Consider the following 21,915-nt stretch of genomic DNA (forward strand, 5'->3'; position numbering starts at 1 on the left):
TATTAACTGAAGATAAACTGATTACCAAAGTATTTTTGTTATGTTTATGATTGACAGTATTGTACCTGTGTTGAAAAGTCACATATTCCAGTGGATTAAAAATATACAGGTTATTGTAGCTCAAAATCACAATCAGAAACAAAATTATTGATTGGATGGATAGTGCTTAAAAAATATTTAATTCTTATATTTCATTGTGCATGGGTTTTGCCTGGAAAACCCAATGAAAAACCTGGAGTTTTGGAAGTGTTGATAATTACAATAGAAATATACAGTTATCAATATATAAGTAAAACAAACACAAAAAAGGGAAACATAAAAATGAAAACAACTTTTGATGTCTTTTAACACTGTGAAAGAGGTTTTATCAAGTGGTACGTTGATATAAATACAAATGTGTGAAGTAAAAAGGGCCTAATATTAAAGCAGGATGTGCAGTTTTCCAGCTTGTGTCCATCTTATTTCTGCACACTATTCATTCTTGTCTACAAAATAGGTTTTTATTTACTTGATCAGCAGACAATTAAATCAAACATAGTTTAAAAACAAGCAAACATTTGAAGTGTAGAATGAAATGAGGAGTCAGCCTACATTTAAAAGACACAGAATAAAGCACTCCATGAAGAAGCTAAAATTGAATTTGGTTTTCATTTTTAATCCACTGGAAATCTGTAATATATTTTGTATGAATGTCTTAATATGGATGGATGTAGACCTAAAAAAAGAAAAAAATATATATCTTAATCACTTTGTGTTTCGGTGTTTAACATTCACACTTTTTAAGTTCTTCCCCAGATAGACGTATTACTGTAGGTATGTTATTTGTTCCTGTGTTTTCAGTTGTATGTGTATGTGTGCACCTGTAAACGCTGAAATGGTGAGGGGCTGGGGAGGGGAGGGGGGAGGGGGGGGAACATGCAAATAAAAATTAAAAAAAAAAAAAAAAAAAAAAAATTAGTTGGCTTATATGTTTATTTTTTTGTGTCAGTTGTAGGTTGAATAATTTAAAGAGATAGACGTATCCTTTGTGTTCGATATATTGAGAATTAAACGCAAAGGTTTATCTTACATTTCAAATGCTTCTATATCTATGGCTTCTGGCGTTACTGTAACATTTTATAGATTTGTCAGCAGAAAATGCAATAAACTAAATAAATTTTATTACAGCTTTGCCCATGAGTTCCTCCTTTCAAATTACTTGCATACTAATACATGGCAGCTATACATACGGCATTGCAAACTCTGCAAACTGGCAGTCAAAAATTTATGACAAAATTGTTCCAGCAAAGAATTTTAATTGATTCAGTAGACACTAGATTAAGATGTCAACAAATCTCTGACCGCATAAGACTAGTTTCCTGTTTGTCGCTGAAAGATCACTTGCAGTTCCCTAAAGCAGGGGTGGGGAACCTGATCCATGAATGGCCGGTGTGGGTGCGGGTTTTTGGGATGGCCTCTCAATCAGCCAATAACAGTGGGTCGCCAGGATTGGAGTTAAGAACCACTGTTTTATTATTGGCTGATGGAGAGGCCATCCCAAAAACCTGCACCCACACCGGCCCTCCATGGAACAGGTTCCCCACCCATGGCCTAAAGGAGCATGAGGTTTTTTTTAAAATATGATTCCCAGGTTAAGAGCAGTTGTGTGCAACAGCACATCCCTTGTGTGGAAACAAACAAACCACCAAAACGTATTTTACATGTAAATTAGATAACTTTCCTTCTTCACTCTCATGCCATGCTTCCCTGGTCAATAACGTGTAAATCTAAACATTTCTTTACCACCCATCATACAGATACAAGATCCCCGACCCTGATAGTGGTGGACCAGCGACCGAAGGTCTCCTGGCCTTCTCCAAAACAATAAGAATCTTCAATGAAGAAAAACCAAGAGATTAATCAGGGACTGAAAGGCACACTGCTCATGCAAGAAGGAAAGGTGCACACACATGGAACCTGAAGACCAGAAAGAGGAATCCAGTTCCTCAGCATTTAAACACTCCACAAGTCTTTTGTTGACCTAAAAATAGATGCCATAAAGACCTGAAACAATATTGCTATTTCAGAGAAAAATCCAATGTGGCTTTCCATATTCTCAAAATGTTTTAAACTCTAAATGAAGTGCAGATATTATATTGAGGCATGTTAATAACAGAAAACACAGAAAGACCAACGTATTTATGAATAACAAGTTCCTTACAAAACGTCATATTAAAGTTAAGACAGCAGCACAAAGCAGCTGGATCTGAACCCAAAGCCAATCCTCTTTAATAACAAAGGGATGACTTGTATACTTCACTTCTCCACATAATTAAGCAGGTCTCCATTTTGGTGCAAAAATGTCTTAAAAATAAAGACAAAATAATGAGAAACCTGGAATTAGTTTATTTAAGCAACATATAGCCAAGAGTCTATATACACAATAGCAAAATGACTGTATAAAACAATTTACAGTACCGGCGATGTCCAACTCTCAAAACCGCATCTTCCAAATTCCAGGCAGTATGGACAAAGTCTACATTCAAGCATGCAATGTGGAACAACTTCCTTAAATCAACCACAACTGGTAAAATGAAATAAAGTGAGTTATAACAACTGCATTGGACTACACAAACATGACCAAAAGGTACACAAAACGCAACACCAAAATTTAGAAGGGGGGAGGGGACATCTTAATGCAGGAACAAATCCCCCCTCCCCCCCATCCCCCAAAACAGCTTGGACTTCAAACACACTTTCATATCAAAGATCTGACTATTTTACAAACTATTATCTGTAAAAACTAAAGGAGGAGTACTTTAGTAGGCTCAGTAGTGGCGTGGGTACAGGGCCAGCGTTGCCGGTTGACCGATACCTTGGGTTTGGACGTTGCCTGCATTTACTAAGTGGTTGATGGAAGGTCCACTTTGAATCAGAGTGTCCAGGGCTTTCTGCACACTTGGGTTGTCAAAGTTGATCCCAGTGCCCGCTGTGGGTGGCCTCATCGGGGTGGACATGCGGCTTGGGGGACCATACTGTGAGGGGGTAACACGCAGTGCCGGTCGAGTGCCCATCATGCCAGAGCTCTGAATGGGGGGCTGCTGTATTTTAGGAAGGGTGGAGGGCCCCAGTGCGGGGGGAAGACTGGTGGTTTGGTTAACGACAGGGCTGCCGTACGCTTGAGACTGGGAAGCCACGCTGGCGTTGGCGGCGGCGGCACCGGAGCCGCTGTTGAACAAGCTAAGGATCTTGGCCTGCAGCTCTTGCTGATGGCTGGATGGTGGAGGAGGGTTGGAGACTGAGGGTGACACCAGGTGGGTCGGGGGAACCGTGTGGACCGTATGAGCTGAATGGACTGTATGAGAAGAATGAGGGGTATGGCCTGGGGTGACAGCATGGGAAGGGTGGGCCGTATGGGAACCATGGACACTGTGAGGCCCGCTAGAAAGGGCCGGCACCGGCGGAAGGGGCGGCTCCAGTGCGGAGACTGTGGCAGGTTGGTGGGACCCTGTGGAATGAGGAAATGAATCAAAGACCAATAAATGTCTAGGTACTTAGCTGCCACCAACACTGAACGCTACAGGACAGACAGCAAAGACCCAGCTCTGGAAAAATCATGGGGATGTGGGGATAATGAAACTAAATCGAGGCTCCGATATTAGTACCTGCATGTGGATCACCGCTGCTCCTCACCAGACGGTCTCTCTTGTCCCTCAGATAGTCAATGAGTCTATCCAACTCTTCCAAAGTAAGAAACCTGTAATGTGGATGGACAGGCTTACGTCAAGTCAAGAAGAGACGGCCTGAAGCGCCCAGGCACTCCCGTCAAGCCTGCAATGTTTACTATGGCATCTAGCCGCTAACCCACCTGCTCTCCGACAACAGGGTAATGACTGGCTGAAGGGAGATGGGGTGGCCCTCGCGCTCGTGCTCCCGCATCAGCACATCGTCTGCCATCTTGGCGGCCTTGTGGGCGATCTCTTCTCGCTCCTTATCCTTGTGTTCGGCCTTGAACAGGTCATAATTGCGTGCCACAAGCACCATAGCGTCCTGCATAGGCATGTTGCGATGCTCTGCAACATCAATAAGAAGTGGCAGTGTTAGCAGGAAGTGGCAGACCACCAAAAACGGTCACTCAAACTGCTCGTTCACTTAGCCTCAAGGCAATAGCTATATACAATTATACTATTAGCGAGACCCTGATTCAGACCCAAAACAAAACAGAGAGCTCTAGGCTGTGTACTTGCCAAACCCGTACTGCTCCAATACATTGACCTTACATAATGAATCACAACAGTGAATGATTTGTTTGAAAGGTAAAGATTACTGTGAGTAATGTGCCCGATGGCTAAATACTGAGACATGACCAGAAAGGGCCTCTCCAAAGGTCTCACAAATGATCAACAATTTGACCACAAATAGGTTCTTGAACAAGAAATGAAACAAACCGAGGAGTGACTCATGTGATCAGAAGACTGAATGAGATGACAAACTGGTACTGTTACACACACGGCTCTCAAATTTTGGTTCTTTCTAGTAATGTGCACAAATGTTATTTTTCCCCCCCACTAAAAAGTAAAATGACCTAACCCTAGGATAAGGCTGGGCAATTAATCGAAAATCAATCAAAACCAACATTCAGAACCTCTAATCGATGTAATCTTGTCCTAGTCAGTTACTTCATTCTTTTGGCAGTTTTATTACCTTATATTCATGAAATAAATATACAAATGTCAATTGGATGGTAATCTCCCTGAGAAAATAAAATTTAAACATCAGTTAATGATCATTCGCTTATAGTGATTTCACCCAAAACGTGATCACTATAAACTGTTTCCAAGAAATGCAAACTATTTTCTACTTTAGGGAACTTGCTTTTTACATTAATACTAAAATGTGACCTTTTGCATAAGACATTTTCATTTCAAGCGGTTTGTGCTTTGATTTCAGTATGAAATATTAAATAACCATAAATGGTTCATCTGTCGGTGTTTCCTTCAATTGTAGAGTCACAAAAAGAATCTTTCATCAGAAATATCCCAGTTTTAGTAGTTGAGCATATTTACAGTACAAACCTTGTCAATGAAATATGAAAGCAAAAAAAAAAAAATCATCCATTAATCACAATCAAGGTAAAATGTTCAATTAATGATACTGATGAGGTCATATTACCTGGCCCTACTCTAGCATATACATTACTTTAAAATATTTAATAATAAAAAAAAAAAAAACACAACAACTATTTAAAATCGGAAAAGAACCAAGAGTAAGTAGCCAAATCAGAACAGTCATGCAATGCATAATGACGTTTTGATCAATGATGGTGGTCTCATAAGATTATACAGTAATGAAACTAAAAATTCCTATCGCCTAGTGACATCTTGGCACAACCATTACTCACGTATCTGGGGTGATGCTGGTGTAAACAAACCTACTGCACTGCCAGTCGTGTTAATATAGCACATACAGTTATGTAGAGCAGATAATACTCGACAACGACAGCTATATTACTGGATTATGCATCTGCTATACGCAACTTCTTATTGTTATTTAGGCTATACAACACAGCGTAGGAGTGTAGTAGGCTATAGCATCTAGGTTTGTGCAAGTACACTCTATGATGTTCTCACAATTATGAAATTGGATAGCAACACCTTTCTCAAAACGCTTCCCCATCATTACGCAAAGCATTAAGTGAAACACTAGCGGAGGAGGAGGGTGTACCTTGCGGGGTGCCGAACAGGATGTTGACAGTACAGGAACGGTGCACCTGGTGCTGCTGCGTGATGATGATGGCGAAGGGTGTGCGTGCCCGGCCCACATCCTCCAGGGCCTGTGTCAGCGATACCTCCGTGTTCAGGAAGATCAGGTCCACCACCATGCCCAGGTCGCGCACCTTCCGGCCCACCGTCTCCGCGTACTCCCTTCAAGGGAAGATAACAGGAAGGCGGCTCAGAGTTTCCACTGGCATTCAGAGGCCGGTGCCTCTACTCTTGGCTGCTGGAAGCAGAAGGACCCCTGTGTCTCCTGATGATCTAGCCAGTTCTGATTACGTGAAAGCAGGCGACAGAGCAAAGCGCCTAATCTGCAACCGACAAAACTTTTTACAAAACTCACAAATCACTCACTTTTGCTGCTTGTTCACCACGATCACCGAGCAATCCACGGGCCGCTCGGAGTCATAGCGTCTCTGGAGCTCCTCGTAATACTGTCTGTAGAGCTCATTCCGTCGCCGCTCCTCCATCCTTGGCCGGTCGTCTGAAAGCAGAAGGGCTGAACACTCACTGCCTGCTACCAGGTACCAACAGGTGCTAACAGACACCCAGCTTGAAGGTTGGCTCAAAGGAGAGTGCTTCTGCTTACCTTCGTGCTCCCGCCTGCCGTTCCAAGGGTCCCTGTATCTCTCCCCGTAGGGGTCCTCTTTCTTGCGATAATAATCGTCCATTCTGTAGTATCGGTCATAACCATCATCCCTAAGGCAATACAAACAGTTCATTGATGTTTCAGCAAAATGGTGCAGGTCAGGCAACTGCCCCGAGTCCCCATTACAGCTGTATGCTCACCGAAAGCCTGGATCGGCTCTGGGGTCCTTCTCCCTGCCCTCGGAGGGACGGTAGCGGTCGAAGTCCGGGTCTCGGGGCACGTGCTCTCGCGGGTGCCCAAGCCGCGGCTCCCGGCCAGGCTCACGGGCAGGCTCCCTGTGGTCACGCACATCACGGCCATGTACAGGGGAGCGAGTGCGGGCTCGAGGCTCCCGGCTCTCCCCATAGCCACCATACGGGTGCCTGCAGGGGACAAAAATTGCCATCAGTGACGGGGCCATGCCCCCTTGCTACCTCTGTGAGCTTCTGGAACAATGTCAAAATCAATTAAGACCAAAAAGTGTAAGAAACAATGCAAGCAAAGTTTTATGGAAAGTTAATGGATCAACCTGAATCAAACTGACTGTCCAAAGAAAAAAAAAAAAGAGGAAAAAAAAAAAACCTAGTACTGTTTTCTCTGAGCCATTTACAATATGCGAATGGATCGGAAATTAACACAATTTCAGCTTGCAGTTCATATCTTCCAGGAAAGCTCAGAATACCACTCCCCACGAAAGGCATCCTCAAAATTTATTGTCCAATATAGGCGGTAAGCGTTCCCTGAAGATTCTGGTCTTGTGAATTTCTTCTTTGAAATGGAAGCAGCTTTCCACATTGAAGTAGCGATGCACCGTTCCTCCCATTCAGTAACGCAGATAAAAATATCGAGTTTGAAATACTTTCAACGCTTTTGGTTCCATAGGCGAGAATGTTTGCTCAGGATGCAGAATAAATCTCCACCATCGTCCCATGCACCTTTGTAATTTAAGTATGTCAAAAGGACAGTACTGTCAATTTTTTTTCCTATAGTTTTCAATTAAAAGGTTTCATATTAAAATCCGTTGAGTGTGTCGTTAACGGCAAAATTATGTTAAGTGTGATTAATCTAAATTAATAAATATTAGCAAATACACAAATGACGGCTCAGACAAACAATGAAGGAAACATCGGTTTTGAGGCATAAACACATTTGCCACACACATTAAGAATTACACATTTTATTTCCTAATAATTTTACCAGGGTTTAAATCATGTTTATTGAGTGAATGCTAGAACTGGTTAGATACAAAGAAATCACAATTCGATGCCGACTTCAGTGGTCATTTTATGGAAGAGCTCAAAATATTAGACAAATCAATCGTAGGAGGTGTATAAACGAGGAAAGTGAAAGCAAAATAAAACCTGAGACAAAAGACAACACAGGCGTAAAACTAACTGATTTACCCATTTATTTTTGAAAATGTATCACTTGAATATGCAGCTGAAGTCCAGGTTCTTGATTCTTTTATTTTTTTTAATTTGGTAATAAAAGTTGTCATGACTCCAGAGTCGTTTATTCGTACGAAAATACAGATTACCAGAGCAGCTGAAAGGATCCGTCCTCACACCCCACAGTGACTGTACATTACATTACCTTCTTGGAGGACTCTGCCGGGAGTGAGCTTTACTCTGTCGTCGCTCCGCTGCCATATTAATATCTGAAAATAAACCAATCCAGACGTTCAACATATCATTGGAACAGAAACTCATCAGTTCAGGAGAGAATCTCAACTGGCACGATGGTTTCTACCCGCTTGCACTTTTTTTGGATCCATAAAGTGAACTTTCCCCCAAAATACTCCCCAGTTGTGTGGTTATGCACGTTTCAAGTAATAACTGGTACTGAACACTGAGAGAGATACAATTGGCTGCACAGACCTAAAACCTCATGTTTAATGATATATTTTAAATTCTTCTTTGACCTATACTAGTAAGAAATCAAACAGCTGTGGATTATCAATCTCCAACCTGATGGCAAAACAGTAGCAACAATTATTTTATGTTGTGAACTTGATATATGCAAATATCGGAATACACCAACACTCATTAAGAACTACATCACCATGAATCAATTTTTAAATGCAAACTATGCTAAGATTCCAAAGACATTTTGCCTTTGGAGATTTCTAGATGCAGAAGTCCACCTAATTCAACATCAACGGCTGGGACTTCAAGCAGTGTTCCCTCTGATTGTCAGCCCTAGAGCCATTACAGGACACAGCTATGCCACAACCAGAGCCAGTTACAGAGAAAATTGCTGAAGATTTAATTAAGGTTTTTTTTCTTCTTTTTTATTTAATCACCATTCTCTTAAATACAAGTTTCATTACTCTCAAACCGAACATCACCACCCCCCCCCCACAAAAAAAAAGGTATACCCTTAGGGAATGCAGCCACAGATTTACGATTTACAACTTTGTTACTCATTAAACAAGCTCATAAAAAAGGTCCATGGATACATCTCCAGATCCCTTTATAACAACAATTCCTTGTCCACCGATAGACACAACCTTCAATGGCCTTTAAAGACAACCTACATAAAGCAACATGCTACAGAATCCAAGATCTAGCCATTTCAATCCAAAATTTTCCAAAAGCCACCAAAATATCTGCAAGTCATAAAAGGAGACTGTTTACGAGGTGCAGTATTTACCACATGACTCTGCTTCCTTCTGCAACTAGCTGTTCAGATAGGTCTATGTCAGTGGAATCTTACCTAGTTTATACCCTCTATAAAAGCGACCGTTTTGTCCCGCCTTTGCTGCCTCCGCCTCCTCGGCTCGCTCAAACTGCACAAATCCATACCCACGGAACATGGACAGGGCTGGAAAAAGGAACATGGAGTTTTTGGGAGATTCACTGAGGATACCTGTGTGCCACAAGGACCTGCTATGACAAAATTAATGCTCAATGGCCCATGTTTAAGATGTCATGTTTTTGCTGAACTGAGAGGTCATGATATCTTAAGCCAAATATTTTGCACTCGTGTTTGTAAAAAATTAACCTTTATCCCTGCAGTTACCGCTTAATTAAAAAAAAAAAAACAAAAAAAATCATGGCAGACCAAAATAGTTTATTGAACTTGCTACCATATACGCAAGCTGTACATAAGACGTATTGGAGTGCTTGTATCAAGAAATCATGTCAAACCGGTTGCCTACAAATCTACAGACGCAATGTCAGCATTGAAAATGTTTTTATTGTACATTGAACCATGCTGACTACTAACCATTTATCTTCCCATATGGACTGAACAGATCCTCCAAGTCCTTCCTGTCCATGAGAGTTGTTGGCAAATTCCCCACAAAAATCCTCCTTTCCAGGTCGCGAGGGTCATTGCTGTTGGTGGTATGGTGGGCGGGGCTTGCACTGCGGCTCCTCCTCCGAGACATGGCGCAAATACTCGGCTCGATCTTAAAGCCTGGTTTGTTTTTTCCTCTCTTTACGTTGTGTTTAAACTGTTTTGTATGTTTACGTTTGTCAGTGTTTGTGTGTACTGTCCCAGGCCCTAAAAATATCAGTGTGTCAACAGAAAGGAAGAAAAAAGAAATCCTGTTCATAAAAATACCAACAGGGACACATCACAAAATTGTTAGACAAAGCATTCCTTTAATGGATGAAAATGGGCTGGAAAATGCAACTTCATTAGGAAATGTCTTCAGTTAAATGATTTAACCCCATCTTGGGGGGGAGGGGGTTGCTCTGTCTCAGTACGACTCAAAATCCACATCTGGATAAGGGAGTCATCAAAAAAACAGTAGCGAAAAAACCTCTCGCTTCTACCCATCTTGACTACCCATTTTGTCTCAAATAATACACAGAAACACACAACAGATATTTAGGAGCAAAGTTTGATGAACACCATTACAACATTAATCTCTTGAAGACAGATTAACAAAGAATTAAACTGCTGTTTAAAATAAGAACCTACTATGAAATTTATTGCTGAATTACAGCCATTTGAAGCAGAATAGTAGACAAAAGTCTTTAAATTAATATCTGTATACATTGCATTTATTCAAATGTTATTTAAAGTCCTATAGCTCAAAGAATAAAGCATTGCGCTGGCGACGCAAAGGTCTCGGGTTCAAATCCCTGGGAGCACACATAAATTGTAACCCCTCTCTATTGTAAATCGCTTTGGATAAAAGCGTCACATAAATGTACTGGACATAGAGTATGCAAGGCGCCTACACTTGCACTTCGGCAAGCCGGGTGTATCAATATAGACGTATGACTAACACATAGGTTTACAAGTTGGTTGATCAAGCGTGTCTGAAATCACGTCCCCACAAGCAACCAAGCGGAGACTCCGATCAGCGCTTCAGGTCGAACCGACTGAACCAGATCTACTTAGCCAAATGAAACGATCGAAAAAGAAAAACGTGTGCATGTAATTCATGGATTTTTCCTGTGCAGGACGCGTACGTCAAATTACAGAATAAAACACAGCCCGCGTTAGATAATGAATGATATCCAAGCAAAGGCAGCCAGATGAGCGCTTAAATTCGCAGCGTTCGAATGCATCTTATTTTATTCCCATGCTGAATCCTTTGTGACTTGCCAAAGGATCTTTTACTCTCCCCATTCTCTATTAGAAGAAAGTTCAACGTTGATATTTAAAGTTAGTATCAGACCCATCAAATATAGTTTAATAAGTTGACCAATGTTACAGGGGGAAATGAAACACTTTATAGGAAAATTTCGCGCAAATCTGCAAAGCCAGCTGGCAGTAACGGGGAAGATTATATCGGTCATGCCGCCATTTTCTGGAGCCAGTGAAATGATGCTCTGTGGATATAACACCGCACACGGACCGGTCCAAAGAGTTAGAAAATGCAATGGGAATGGCCCGTACCGTCAACGCGTTGATGAGCAGCTTGCAGTCGTCTCATGTGGCACGAAACGTTAAAGAAAAGCACCAAAATGTCTGTAACGCGCACCGGCGAAATCTGTTAGCTAGGTGGCTAACCAGCGCCTACTAGCCGCCATGAACACAGCCGGCTAATTAGTTAGCCGCGCTAGCTAACCTACAAAATGTCGTCGAACGACTGCACGGTTAAGCAGGCAACGTATATAACCAAAAATAAATATACGGCACCACAAATCCGTGCAGAAATGATAAACCGTAGCATAACAGCTACCGATTTATCATCCCCTAAGAGTCTTGTTGCCGTTAAAAAAAATTATTAGCAAACATTTGCTACGTGAAGTACATAGCTGCGTGACGAAAGAGATGACAGGCAACCATAGTTACTGTACAACAAATAAAATATTCCTACCTTCACCGGGACAGTATCTGCGCTGTAATAACTCCAAACTCCAGTATCTTGTAAAGTATATTGGTATAATTGCTTCTACGCAGCTTTTAGTCCCATTCACTCTCCCCCGAATAAAAATACTACTTCTTTGGTATTTTTCCTTATTCTCGACAAAGTAAACATATCTTTGATTAGCGACACCTGCTGCTTCGGAGTGCACATTGCGCCAGAATTACCCCCCCCACACCAGCTCTGTATTTCACAAGTTGGGAAGGGAAAACCGCTGCATCAGCTGATAAGGGGGAGGGGCTTACACGCCGCAGTCTGCAGATCTCGTGCTCACAGCGACGCGGAAGTAGAGGTAGGTGTGCTAGTCATATGACTTTCCAAAAGCTATATCCATCCTGGGTTCAAGTTTTGGCTCGACTGATTTATAGGATCGATCTTAACCCTTCTTCACCGAGCAAGGTTAGTGTGGGAAGCAATGACCTTTACCGTTTGTCTGGGATATAGCCACAGCTGCTTAGTTCCTGTTTAATTAAAGCATTGTCAATTTAAAATATTTTGCTTTTGGTTGTTATAACGGCGCTGATATCTAGTGATACTAGATCTGTATGTCCTGCTGTGCTAGTAAATTGTTATTTTGGAATAATTTGCTGCTTGAGAGAAAGTAACAGAATAACTTTGCTACGAGGCAGCTGTTGCTTGATAACTTTGCACTGTCGCATCGTGTGTTTTCAGATGTGCCGCTGGGCTCTGTACTTTCTCTGGGGAATATCGGGAGTTTTCGGAGCTCCAGATGCCGACGAGATTAAATACCTTCCAGGACTGCCGAAGCAACCAAGCTTCAAACAATATTCTGGCTACCTCAATGTTTCTGGGAACAAACATCTACATTACTGGTGAAGAATAAGTTACTTTATTATTTTTTGCGCAACGTATACGATTGTGTTGATTTAAACTTTGCAGTTAGGTTCACTTTTATGCAAAAACTCTCCTATAGAATCGTCCGGCTATATTCTCTTGGGAAGATTTGGGGATAAAAACAAAGATTAATGTCAAGGTTATAACAGCAGTTATTGTTTGAAAGTTGATGTGGGAAGAGAATTATACTTCCTCTTGAAATCACATGATTCTTTTATCAGTAAGAAGTGAAACAAATGGCTTGACGTGTCTTTAGTTAAATGCTTTAATTATATTCATAACATTTCGGTCTTTGGGGTTATAATAACGATCTTGTAATAGTTGTGGGGCTGAGTGCAGCGTGTCCTGTTATCTCCTGGGGCAGGTTTGTGGAGTCGCAGGATAAACCGGCAGCCGACCCAGTGGTTTTGTGGCTGAATGGAGGACCTGGATGTAGCTCTCTGGATGGTCTTCTTACTGAACATGGGCCTTTTCTGGTATGTCACATCAGTAAAGTATGGTGTTTTATGGTTTATTGTGTTTTCAACTAGATGGAGATTCACTCTAACCTTTAAAATTTGATTTTATCTGTTGCAGATCCAGGATGATGGTGCCTCACTAATGTACAACCCATATTCCTGGAATAAGGTATTTCCCCTTTTTCTTGGATGTGCTTGTCATCGTAGAATTTGCATGAGACTGTAAACCTACAGTTATTAGTTGCTGTTAAACAGAAGAAACCAAATGAAGTGCAAATTAACTGGAAAATGGTGTAAAAAGTGCAACCACATGAATCAAATAATGTTGGAAAAGTAACTTAATGAATATTTAAGTATAGTCTTAATCTGTGACACTTGAAGCTGTGATTTCAAAGACATTTTAATATGATCTGGGTCCTGTGCTTTATGGTGGTCAGCCTTGACCACAGATGTCATTTATGAAATTATATCTAAGGCTGGGCTAAATGGCAAAATATTTGATCAAGATGTATATATTTTTTCATATTGGTTAATATCAATAATTTTCAGAATATAATTCAAGGCTCAATTTTTGCTTGAAATTCCCTTGGGTTTCCTCTTAGAGATTCAGAACATAAAAAATAACCACAAATAGAATGGACTGCAAAGTGAATAAATCATGCAAAAATAAACTTTATGTTGTAGGGCATAGCGCTAGAAAAGTGTGACAGTGAGGTTTGCTGCTGGGCTTTTTAAACGACTGCCTAGCCGCTTGTTCCCAGGGACGGGTTAGACATTGCTGGTGTTTGGCTGTAAGCACCTGCCTTCTGTAAGTTATCCTGGATGGCAGTGCTTCTGGTGGTGAAATTCGTTTGTAGTATTTCTAGTTTAAATCGGCACAAAGTTTTTGCAATACACAGCACCTGGGGCAGACTGGCAACAGAAAGCATCCCAGAAATTTGCCACCAACCTGGGGTGGGTGGAAATCAACAGACTGGTTATTTAGTCGGGTACACATGCTTTATTTCATTGGTGGCCAAAGTACTGCCACATTACCAACATCTTATTACCTTATTTATCCACAATATCTCCCTTTTAAAAGGTCCTGTGGTTGCTTGGCTGTCACTTTCTTCGCTCTAACGATACGTTTCCTCTGAGGGAGCGCTCATGTGCATGTCGACACTGCCTTATGGATTCTTCTGATCTGGATGTTACAGTTTGAGGATCAGTTCTAACGTTGTTTTTTACCTGGTAAATTTGCCAGCAATTTACTGTTAAATTTACTTGTTGGCTTCCGCCCACCCCAACCCCTACCTCAGCCCCAGGAAGGGTTGGGCTGGTATTGGATCAAGAATAAAATCAGTAGCATCGCGCATCCCTAACTCGTTTTACTGCAACTGAAGCATGTGACATGCCCCTCTAACTTGATCAACCTCCGTTTGTTGGGTGTAGGACGTCCATTCTTGAGATACCATATGACTGGTTGGAATTGTGTTCATTTCTCTGATGTGATAGGCTGATGTGCGCTGTCATTCCTTATCTACAGGTTATTGAGGTTTCTTCTTTTCATATGGTTTAGATTTTATATTCCCCCCAGCCCTAATTATATCCATGTGAGGGTGGAGTTTGTATTTCAATGTTTGTCCTGTGGTGGGCTGTCCCTCAGTCCTGTCCATAAAGGATAAGCCTTTATGAATTCATGGATCTTTTTATGGTTCAGCAATAAACCAATATAGAATTTTGCTTCCATTTTCTGTCAATGGCATTGACTGCTAAGGTGATTGGATTTAACAGATTGCCAGTGTGCTGTACCTGGAATCACCAGCTGGAGTTGGGTTTTCCTACTCGGATGACAAGATATACACTACTAATGACACAGAGGTTAGTAGTAAGCCTACTCACGAGACTCAAGGTTTCCCCAATATCTGCACAATCAGAATTTTGATATGTGACGTTTGTTTTCCAGTGTTTAATAACTAGACTCTGAATTTTTTAAATCCTCAGGATCCTAAGAACATTGCTTGGTTTTGCTTCTGCATTCACAATTTATTTCTGCACCTTTTGCTTCTTAGGTATCAATGAACAACTACTTAGCCTTGAAGGAGTTTTTCCGGCTTTTCCCGGAGTACAGCAAGAACGAGTTTTTCATCACAGGGGAGAGCTATGGAGGGATCTATGTTCCCACGCTAGCAGAGCGAGTGATGGAAGATAGCAGCATAAACCTCCAGGTTTTCCCAGTTTCATTGCTATACCATCAGTGTATGACTGTTGTTTTATGTTTTTATTGACTCGTTTGAGTTTAATTGTATACATAGGAATTTGTAATTGTGGTATAGCTCCATACTAATACTGCCCTTTAAGAAATATCATGCAGAAGTACAGCTCTACAGTTCTGTGGCCACCAGCTGATAATTTGCTGACAAACTGGCATTTATTGTTTTGGAAAGCATTCAAAACACCCTAGTGGTATCTGTTTAGGGAAGACTTCATGAGGGAACTGGAATCTTACTGGGAATCTCCGACTTAAGGATTGCTTAAAATACATTATTTAAGTAATTATCTCCCAAAAATGAGCAATAAGAGTTAAGACGCTCTTTCTGAGTCAGATTTAAAATTTGTGGAGAATTTAGACTTGAACCTGTTTTTGCAAGTAGCCGTATTGATATATTGAATGTTTCTGTATTCTGATGTCCTTATTGCAACAAAAAAGACGTAACTAACTTGAGCCAGTTCTTGTCTGTGTGTATTTGACATAATTGACTCATCTTTGGGTTCCCCCTTACAGGGCATTGCGGTTGGTAACGGCCTGTCTAGTTATGAGATGAATGACAATTCTTTGGTGTACTTTGCTTACTACCATGGACTTCTTGGAAGCAAGTAAGGACACTAAGGACAAAGATTTAAGTTTATTTCAACAATTAAGTCAATTTATAAAGTTATGATGCAGAAAGCCTTTCTTGATGGTAAATCTGCACCTATAGAGCACTTTGAAATAGAATTCTGATGATGGTTTTGCAGGCTTTGGACGGATTTGCAGACGTACTGTTGCAAGGATGGGAGATGTGACTTTTATAATAACCAAAATCCCAACTGTTCTGCAAATGTGAGTATTGGAAACATAATAAGGAAATTAAAGAAATCGATTCAAATAGGGGCACCTATATAGTAATTTGGAGTTCTGCAGTGAGTTTAATTTTGTTTGCTGTCATGTGTTTGTTTACACATTTAAATTGTAGTTACTTTGTTACTCCTATTGCTAGTTATTTACATGGCTGTTTCTGACAATGATGTAGCACTCTAATTGTTGCATGTGTTTGGTCAGACGCCGAACTGCTTTTTATGGGAGTGGTATATGTTATGCACATGCAAACAACATGCAAATTAATTTTTTTTTCATATCTTTTTACTTGGTCTATTTTCCGATCTCTTTCCCTCCAGCTAAACGAGGTGCAGTATATTGTGTATGGCTCTGGCCTTAACATGTACAACCTGTATGCCCCCTGTGCCGGAGGTGTGCACCACAGAGTGAGGTAAGGCGATGAGGAAATGCTACGGGGAGTGAGGGGAGACTGCCACACTCCCAAACTGTCATATGCTTATGGGCGAACTGGCCCAGAGTTTGTGAGGATACTGCTCTATGCAGCCCTGCATGTTACAAGAGCCAATTTATGTTGTGCAAATTGGGGGGGGAAAAACATGCAATTTACAACATTAGAATGGCTTGACTAACGGTACATTTTTGAAATACAATATCTACAGAATCATTTGCATCTGATAAAAGGACAATAACAGTAGAACAAAAATGACTATTGTTTAATATTGTATTTTCAAATGTATTTCATGCAATTTCAGCATTAATTTTGAAGTATAGTCCATTTCGTTAGTTAAATTTGACTAATGAACTATCTTTTGTGCCCAGCTACAATGGAAACCATCTGGTGATCCATGATCTGGGGAACAGCTTCACACAGCACCTTTGGAGCAGCTTGTGGAGTCGGGTAAAATAAGAACCGTCAGTAAAATGTACAGTATGAGATGTTTCATTGTTCATATAAGGATATATGCAAATAGTCTCAACGGTTTTTAGGAAAAAAATTCCCTCTCTTCGGTGTTTCAGTACCCCTGTACAGTCAGTCTCAGGAAAAAGCTTAAACAAACCCTACCACCACAGGAATACAATTACAGCAATTTTACAGTTTTCGAAGAACCTTATGGCTCTTTCAGGTTGACTTTAACCCATGTTAATGTGGAGAGTGCATTCGCCATTACATTTTTAGTGCTTTGTTTGCTTTTTATTACAGATTTAAACAGTGTGCCAGGTGACGACCTTATTTTTTTTGTAAAGTTTCACAATCAAAACCTAATGCTTTAAGTCTTCAGTTTTTAAAGTAGCGACATAGACCTGAATGAATTATACAGTGTGAAATGTAATACAAATTATTACAATAGTTAGAATTTCAGAATGTTAACCAAGGGAGGTCAACACAGCACAAAGCACACACTTTGTTGTTGCAGAGTAGAAATCAGTTGCCAAATCAATTAAATATGCAATATGGATCGACGTGTAGGTAGAATACAATAGAAAGAACTTACAGAAAATAACTCAAGATAATGATTTTATCAATGCTTATATAATGAAGATAACCAAAGAATTATATGATACTTTTTTACTAAATAATCAATATAATGAATTTCTACATTTTGAAATAAAAATGCATGTGTTCTGGTGCCACATAAATAGCCTAACAATGATCGTATCTTATCTTTTTGTATGTAAACGCATTACCCCATCCTACCCAATCTTTTAAAGTTTGTAACTCAGGCCACGAAACTAACTTTAGCTATCTGCACTATGCTTCTAACTCGTAGAAATACAAAGATATCGCGACCAAGCACAAGTCGGTGAGGCTTGACCCTCCCTGCACTAATTCCACTGCCTCCACCATGTTTCTGAACAATGCCTATGTGAAGTCGGCTCTGCACATCTCTGCTTCCTCTCTGCAGTGGCAGATTTGTAGGTGAGTCATGGTTAATGAGATCCTTTCTCTAGACATGTTCAGGCAATGTGCACTGGCCATTCACCTCAAGTCAAGTGGTGAGTCGTACCAATGGACAACACTTTGATTCCGAATCTGTAATTTGTAATTATAAGAATTTATTATTGCAACTTTTAAAGACCAATTGCTCTGTTTATTGCAACTTTTAAGTAGTTAAAAAAATAACTTAAAGTAAGAGATACATGTCAAGGTCAAGAATATCACTCAAACATTTTTATTTAGTTGAATCCATCTAAGAGCTCTATTGCCTGGCTGGTTTTTACTTTTGCAGTTCAGAGGTCAATTTAAAATACAAACGGCTTTACATGGATGTCCGCGCGCAGTACCTGAAGCTGCTTGGGGCACTGGTAAGTTTAGTTTACTTTTCCATCTGTTATCTTTGATTTATTTGTATATGGTTCTTCCTTGTACTGGGAGTAGCTGAATGAGACGAGGCAAGTTTACATAGCAGTCATTCAAAGTGCTTTGCATATAAGAAAAAAAGAATACAAAGAAAATTCTAATTAAAATGATAGATCAGAATAGACATAAAAATCATGATTAAAACAATAGATTTAAAATTAGGGAAAAAAAACATGAAGATAAAATGCAAATTACAGATGAATTGGGATACAGGACGGAAATGCAGGAGGTATAACCAAGAAAACAAAAATGTACAAGAGAATTTTACATGTCAGAGTAAGGATATCAGAAGGGAACCAATGCTGGAGGAATACACTTATTCAGAGCTGATTGGCAAACGGATTGCAATGCACAATATTTCAAAATCGGTTTTCCACCCATATACTTGCATGGTGATGAATTAAGTCATTGCAGAATTATTTGAAATTCATCACTGCTGCCATTGATCTTCGTCTACATTAATAATAACCCCGTTTTCCCTTTGAAACATGTCCTGGTCCATAGGCTACTGCCCTTTGTTCCAGGGCTACTGGCCTCGTTTCAGTTTTAAGTTTAAGTCCAAAGTGTGTTTTAAACTGAGATGCTGAACAAGTTTCATCATTCGGCTTCTCTGTAAAGAGAAAAAATGTCACAGGACAAAACTGTAACACTGCATTAAGAAGCGATGAGGGGGGGGGAAATAATGGTAACGGGAGGAAACGAATTTAAACATACGGGATGGAGGCATTTCTGGGTTGAAAGAACATTTCAAAATTTAAAACTTAAGAGGGTACAGAAAAAAGAACCATTTGATGTTGTATTGAGTGAACTCTGACAAAGGAATATGGCACAACTGTTAAGATAGATAGCCGAAAGATTAAACGGTATAAAAGAGAACCTTGTTGTTCGGCCTTTTTGACAGGCGTAGAGAAACCGGAAGTTGATTTGCCGGTATACGATAATCCAGAAGACATGCGTACATAGAGCCTTTAGCTAAATGCTGCTTCACCAGGTCTAGTCTTTATCTTAGGCAGGACTAACTGACTTGTTCCTAATGATCTGAGTAATAAAAACATGAATTTAACCCCACCTACTAATCCTCATGGGTGACTTTTCCCGCTACCTGCAGAAGTACCGTGTGCTTGTGTACAATGGAGATGTGGACATGGCCTGCAACTTCCTTGGTGATGAATGGTTTGTGGAATCACTTCAACAAGAGGCAAGTCTCAGTGCTGTTGCTCATTTCCAATAATGAACATATGAATGTTATATCTAGAAAAGCAAAACTGCCTCATAAATATACAAAAAGAAAAGAAAAGGAACTATTGAATAAGATCCCAAAGCATACCTCCCAGAAACAAGTCAAAATCCTTCTGGACATTGCAGTATGTGACAATCACCTTTCAGCTTGCAGTGATTGTATCACTTTTTCTCTTAGTTTGATCGTTTCCTTCCCTTGTAGGTGCAGGTCAAACGCAGGCCTTGGCTCTACTACACTGGGGAAAGCATGCAGGTCGGAGGCTTTATCAAGGAGTTCTCTAACCTGGCCTTCATGACTATTAAGGTAAGAACCACTCTCACCTCATTTTAGAAGAAAGAGAATGTTTGTCAAGTCTGGCTTCTTCTGAGCATCAGTGCTTCATACATTTATAGTGACGTTCTTCGACGTTGGGACAGAGCTACTTCTGAATTTTTGACTTCCTCCAGAATATGTCTATAAGACCTTTCAGAACAGCATTCCTTTTGATAACAATTCTTTGTTGTTCAACAGGGGTCAGGTCACATGGTGCCCACCGACAAGCCAATAGCAGCCTATGCAATGTTCAGCCGTTTTCTGAAGAAGCAGCCGTATTGAGAAACAGACTGTATGCAAAACTGTCTTATTTCACTTCTAAGTCCTTTCCTGGCATCTGTCTGCACTGTGAACAATCTTTGGCTTTATATGAATTATGCTCATGATGGGTACAAGACGTAATATGCACTAATTCATTCTGAACAGCACTGGATTATCAACGTAATGGCACAGCTTAATTTTTTGTTGGGATGATTTTGTGTGTGTTGAATGTCTGTCTGCTCGCATGAATCCATGGTAAGATGCTGGTCATACTACTGTACCATTTAGACTTTGTGTTTGTAGCAGGAAGTCAAGAGGATCGCAGTGGGTAGTGTGGGGTCCCTACTGGCCAGTGACAGTCGTGCTGATAGTTACGATCGTATGTCTTATGCCTGAAGTTTTATTGGGTTTTAATACAAAAATAACAGCACTGTTATGGATGCATTCAAAGGGAATGGCCACTGTCTTAGGAAATCACCAATTTGCCTTTTACTGGGATGTATCAATATCTGTCATTTAGAAACTTCACTGTCAATAATAAATTGCAGCTTCATCATTTAAGATGTATATATTTTCAGCCTTATACACAGACTTGTATGAATGATGGACTTATTTTAAAGATCAGTATTATGTATTGTCGATTATGTTTGTTAAATTGTGAATAAAGCCACTTATTGTGCATTACTAAAGTTTACGTTTTGTTAATAAATTCGTTTGCATTGAATCTCCTGTCTCTTGTTATTCAGAGTGCTGCACCTTGGATTCTAAAATAGTTCGGATAGTTGGCAATAGCTGATATTATAAATACACTGAGGTCATAGTTTGCTTCTCAAAATACATAACAGACATGTAGAACAAACTTTGAAGGGGGAAAAATGAATTTCCATCTGTCTGCCAGGAAAACTTTATGATGTTCTGAAGGGGTTCCCATCCATGGTTTATTCATTACCCTTGCAATATTAGCATTGTATTACAGGCACATGGTCTGTCTTTTGTGCTTTAAGAAGCCAAGATCTCCCATAAGCCCCGTACCTCTCCATTCGATGCTGGCTGGTGTGAGGCTTACATGCAGCTGCTCGGCCATGGAAGTCCATTCCATGAGGCTCCAAGCACACAATTTTTGTGCTGGAGTTAATGCCAGAGGAAGTTTGAAACTCTGCAGTGACTGAGTCAACAGAGTGTTAGTGACTTTCACGCTCTATGCACCTCAGCACTCGGTGACCCCACTCTGTTATTTCACATGGTCTGTCACTTTAGGGCTGACTTTCTTTCGTTCCTAAATGCTTCCACTTTGCAATAATACCACTTACAGTTGACCATGGAATATCTAGAACAGGGGTGTCAAACATACGGCCCACTATGGTGTCCAATACGGCCCGCGGGATGATTTGAACAATAGTATTAAATATCAAATCTTTTTTATTATCATTATTAGTAGTAGTAGTAGTAGTAGTATTAAAATAAAGTCTATGTCTGGGTATTTGCTGCAATATTGTGTTTGGTTTTATTCATTTGTTTATTTTATCATTGATCATTTAACTGCTCTTCTACTGCGCTTCTGCCGGAACCTCTAACACGCAAGCGCATTCTAAATTGGCGCCTAAATCAAATTTCTTCGGCTATTTGAAGATGTGTGGCAAG

At 40.3% G+C, this 21,915-nt stretch overlaps 2 protein-coding genes across 5 annotated transcripts; one reads left to right on the plus strand and one right to left on the minus strand.

The window, feature by feature from the left end:
- Window positions 1-2,362: 2,362 nt before the first annotated feature.
- Window positions 2,363-11,873, minus strand: ncoa5 (nuclear receptor coactivator 5). 3 transcript variants are annotated; one of them, XM_023796620.2, is made up of 11 exons: window positions 11,663-11,873; window positions 9,610-9,888; window positions 9,097-9,204; window positions 7,975-8,038; window positions 6,543-6,764; window positions 6,343-6,452; window positions 6,108-6,237; window positions 5,704-5,903; window positions 3,848-4,052; window positions 3,645-3,736; window positions 2,363-3,487 (listed from the first exon to the last, which is right to left on the minus strand). In XM_023796620.2, the coding sequence occupies exons 2-11, from the start codon at window positions 9,770-9,772 to the stop codon at window positions 2,808-2,810; spliced, it is 1,974 nt and encodes a 657-aa protein (XP_023652388.2). In that variant the 5' UTR covers window positions 9,773-9,888; window positions 11,663-11,873; the 3' UTR covers window positions 2,363-2,807. The 3 variants fall into 3 exon arrangements, with proteins under 3 accessions (XP_023652388.2, XP_023652390.2, XP_023652391.2); XM_023796622.2 differs by lacking the exon at window positions 9,610-9,888; XM_023796623.2 differs by lacking the exons at window positions 9,097-9,204; window positions 9,610-9,888 and having other exon boundaries at window positions 11,663-11,871.
- Window positions 11,844-20,998, plus strand: ctsa (cathepsin A). Of its 2 annotated transcripts, none has more exons than XM_023796625.2 (15): window positions 11,844-12,002; window positions 12,383-12,543; window positions 12,930-13,041; window positions 13,142-13,192; window positions 14,797-14,883; window positions 15,075-15,230; window positions 15,788-15,879; window positions 16,021-16,105; window positions 16,441-16,532; window positions 16,922-17,000; window positions 17,872-18,020; window positions 18,331-18,406; window positions 19,570-19,659; window positions 19,903-20,004; window positions 20,212-20,998. In XM_023796625.2, the coding sequence occupies exons 2-15, from the start codon at window positions 12,383-12,385 to the stop codon at window positions 20,293-20,295; spliced, it is 1,416 nt and encodes a 471-aa protein (XP_023652393.1). In that variant the 5' UTR covers window positions 11,844-12,002; the 3' UTR covers window positions 20,296-20,998. The 2 variants fall into 2 exon arrangements, with proteins under 2 accessions (XP_023652393.1, XP_023652392.1); XM_023796624.2 differs by having other exon boundaries at window positions 11,953-12,109.
- The last annotated feature ends 917 nt before the right edge of the window (window positions 20,999-21,915 follow it).

This window comes from Paramormyrops kingsleyae, chromosome 8 (genome assembly GCF_048594095.1).
Source record: "Paramormyrops kingsleyae isolate MSU_618 chromosome 8, PKINGS_0.4, whole genome shotgun sequence".
Classification (NCBI taxonomy): Eukaryota; Metazoa; Chordata; class Actinopteri; order Osteoglossiformes; family Mormyridae; genus Paramormyrops; species Paramormyrops kingsleyae.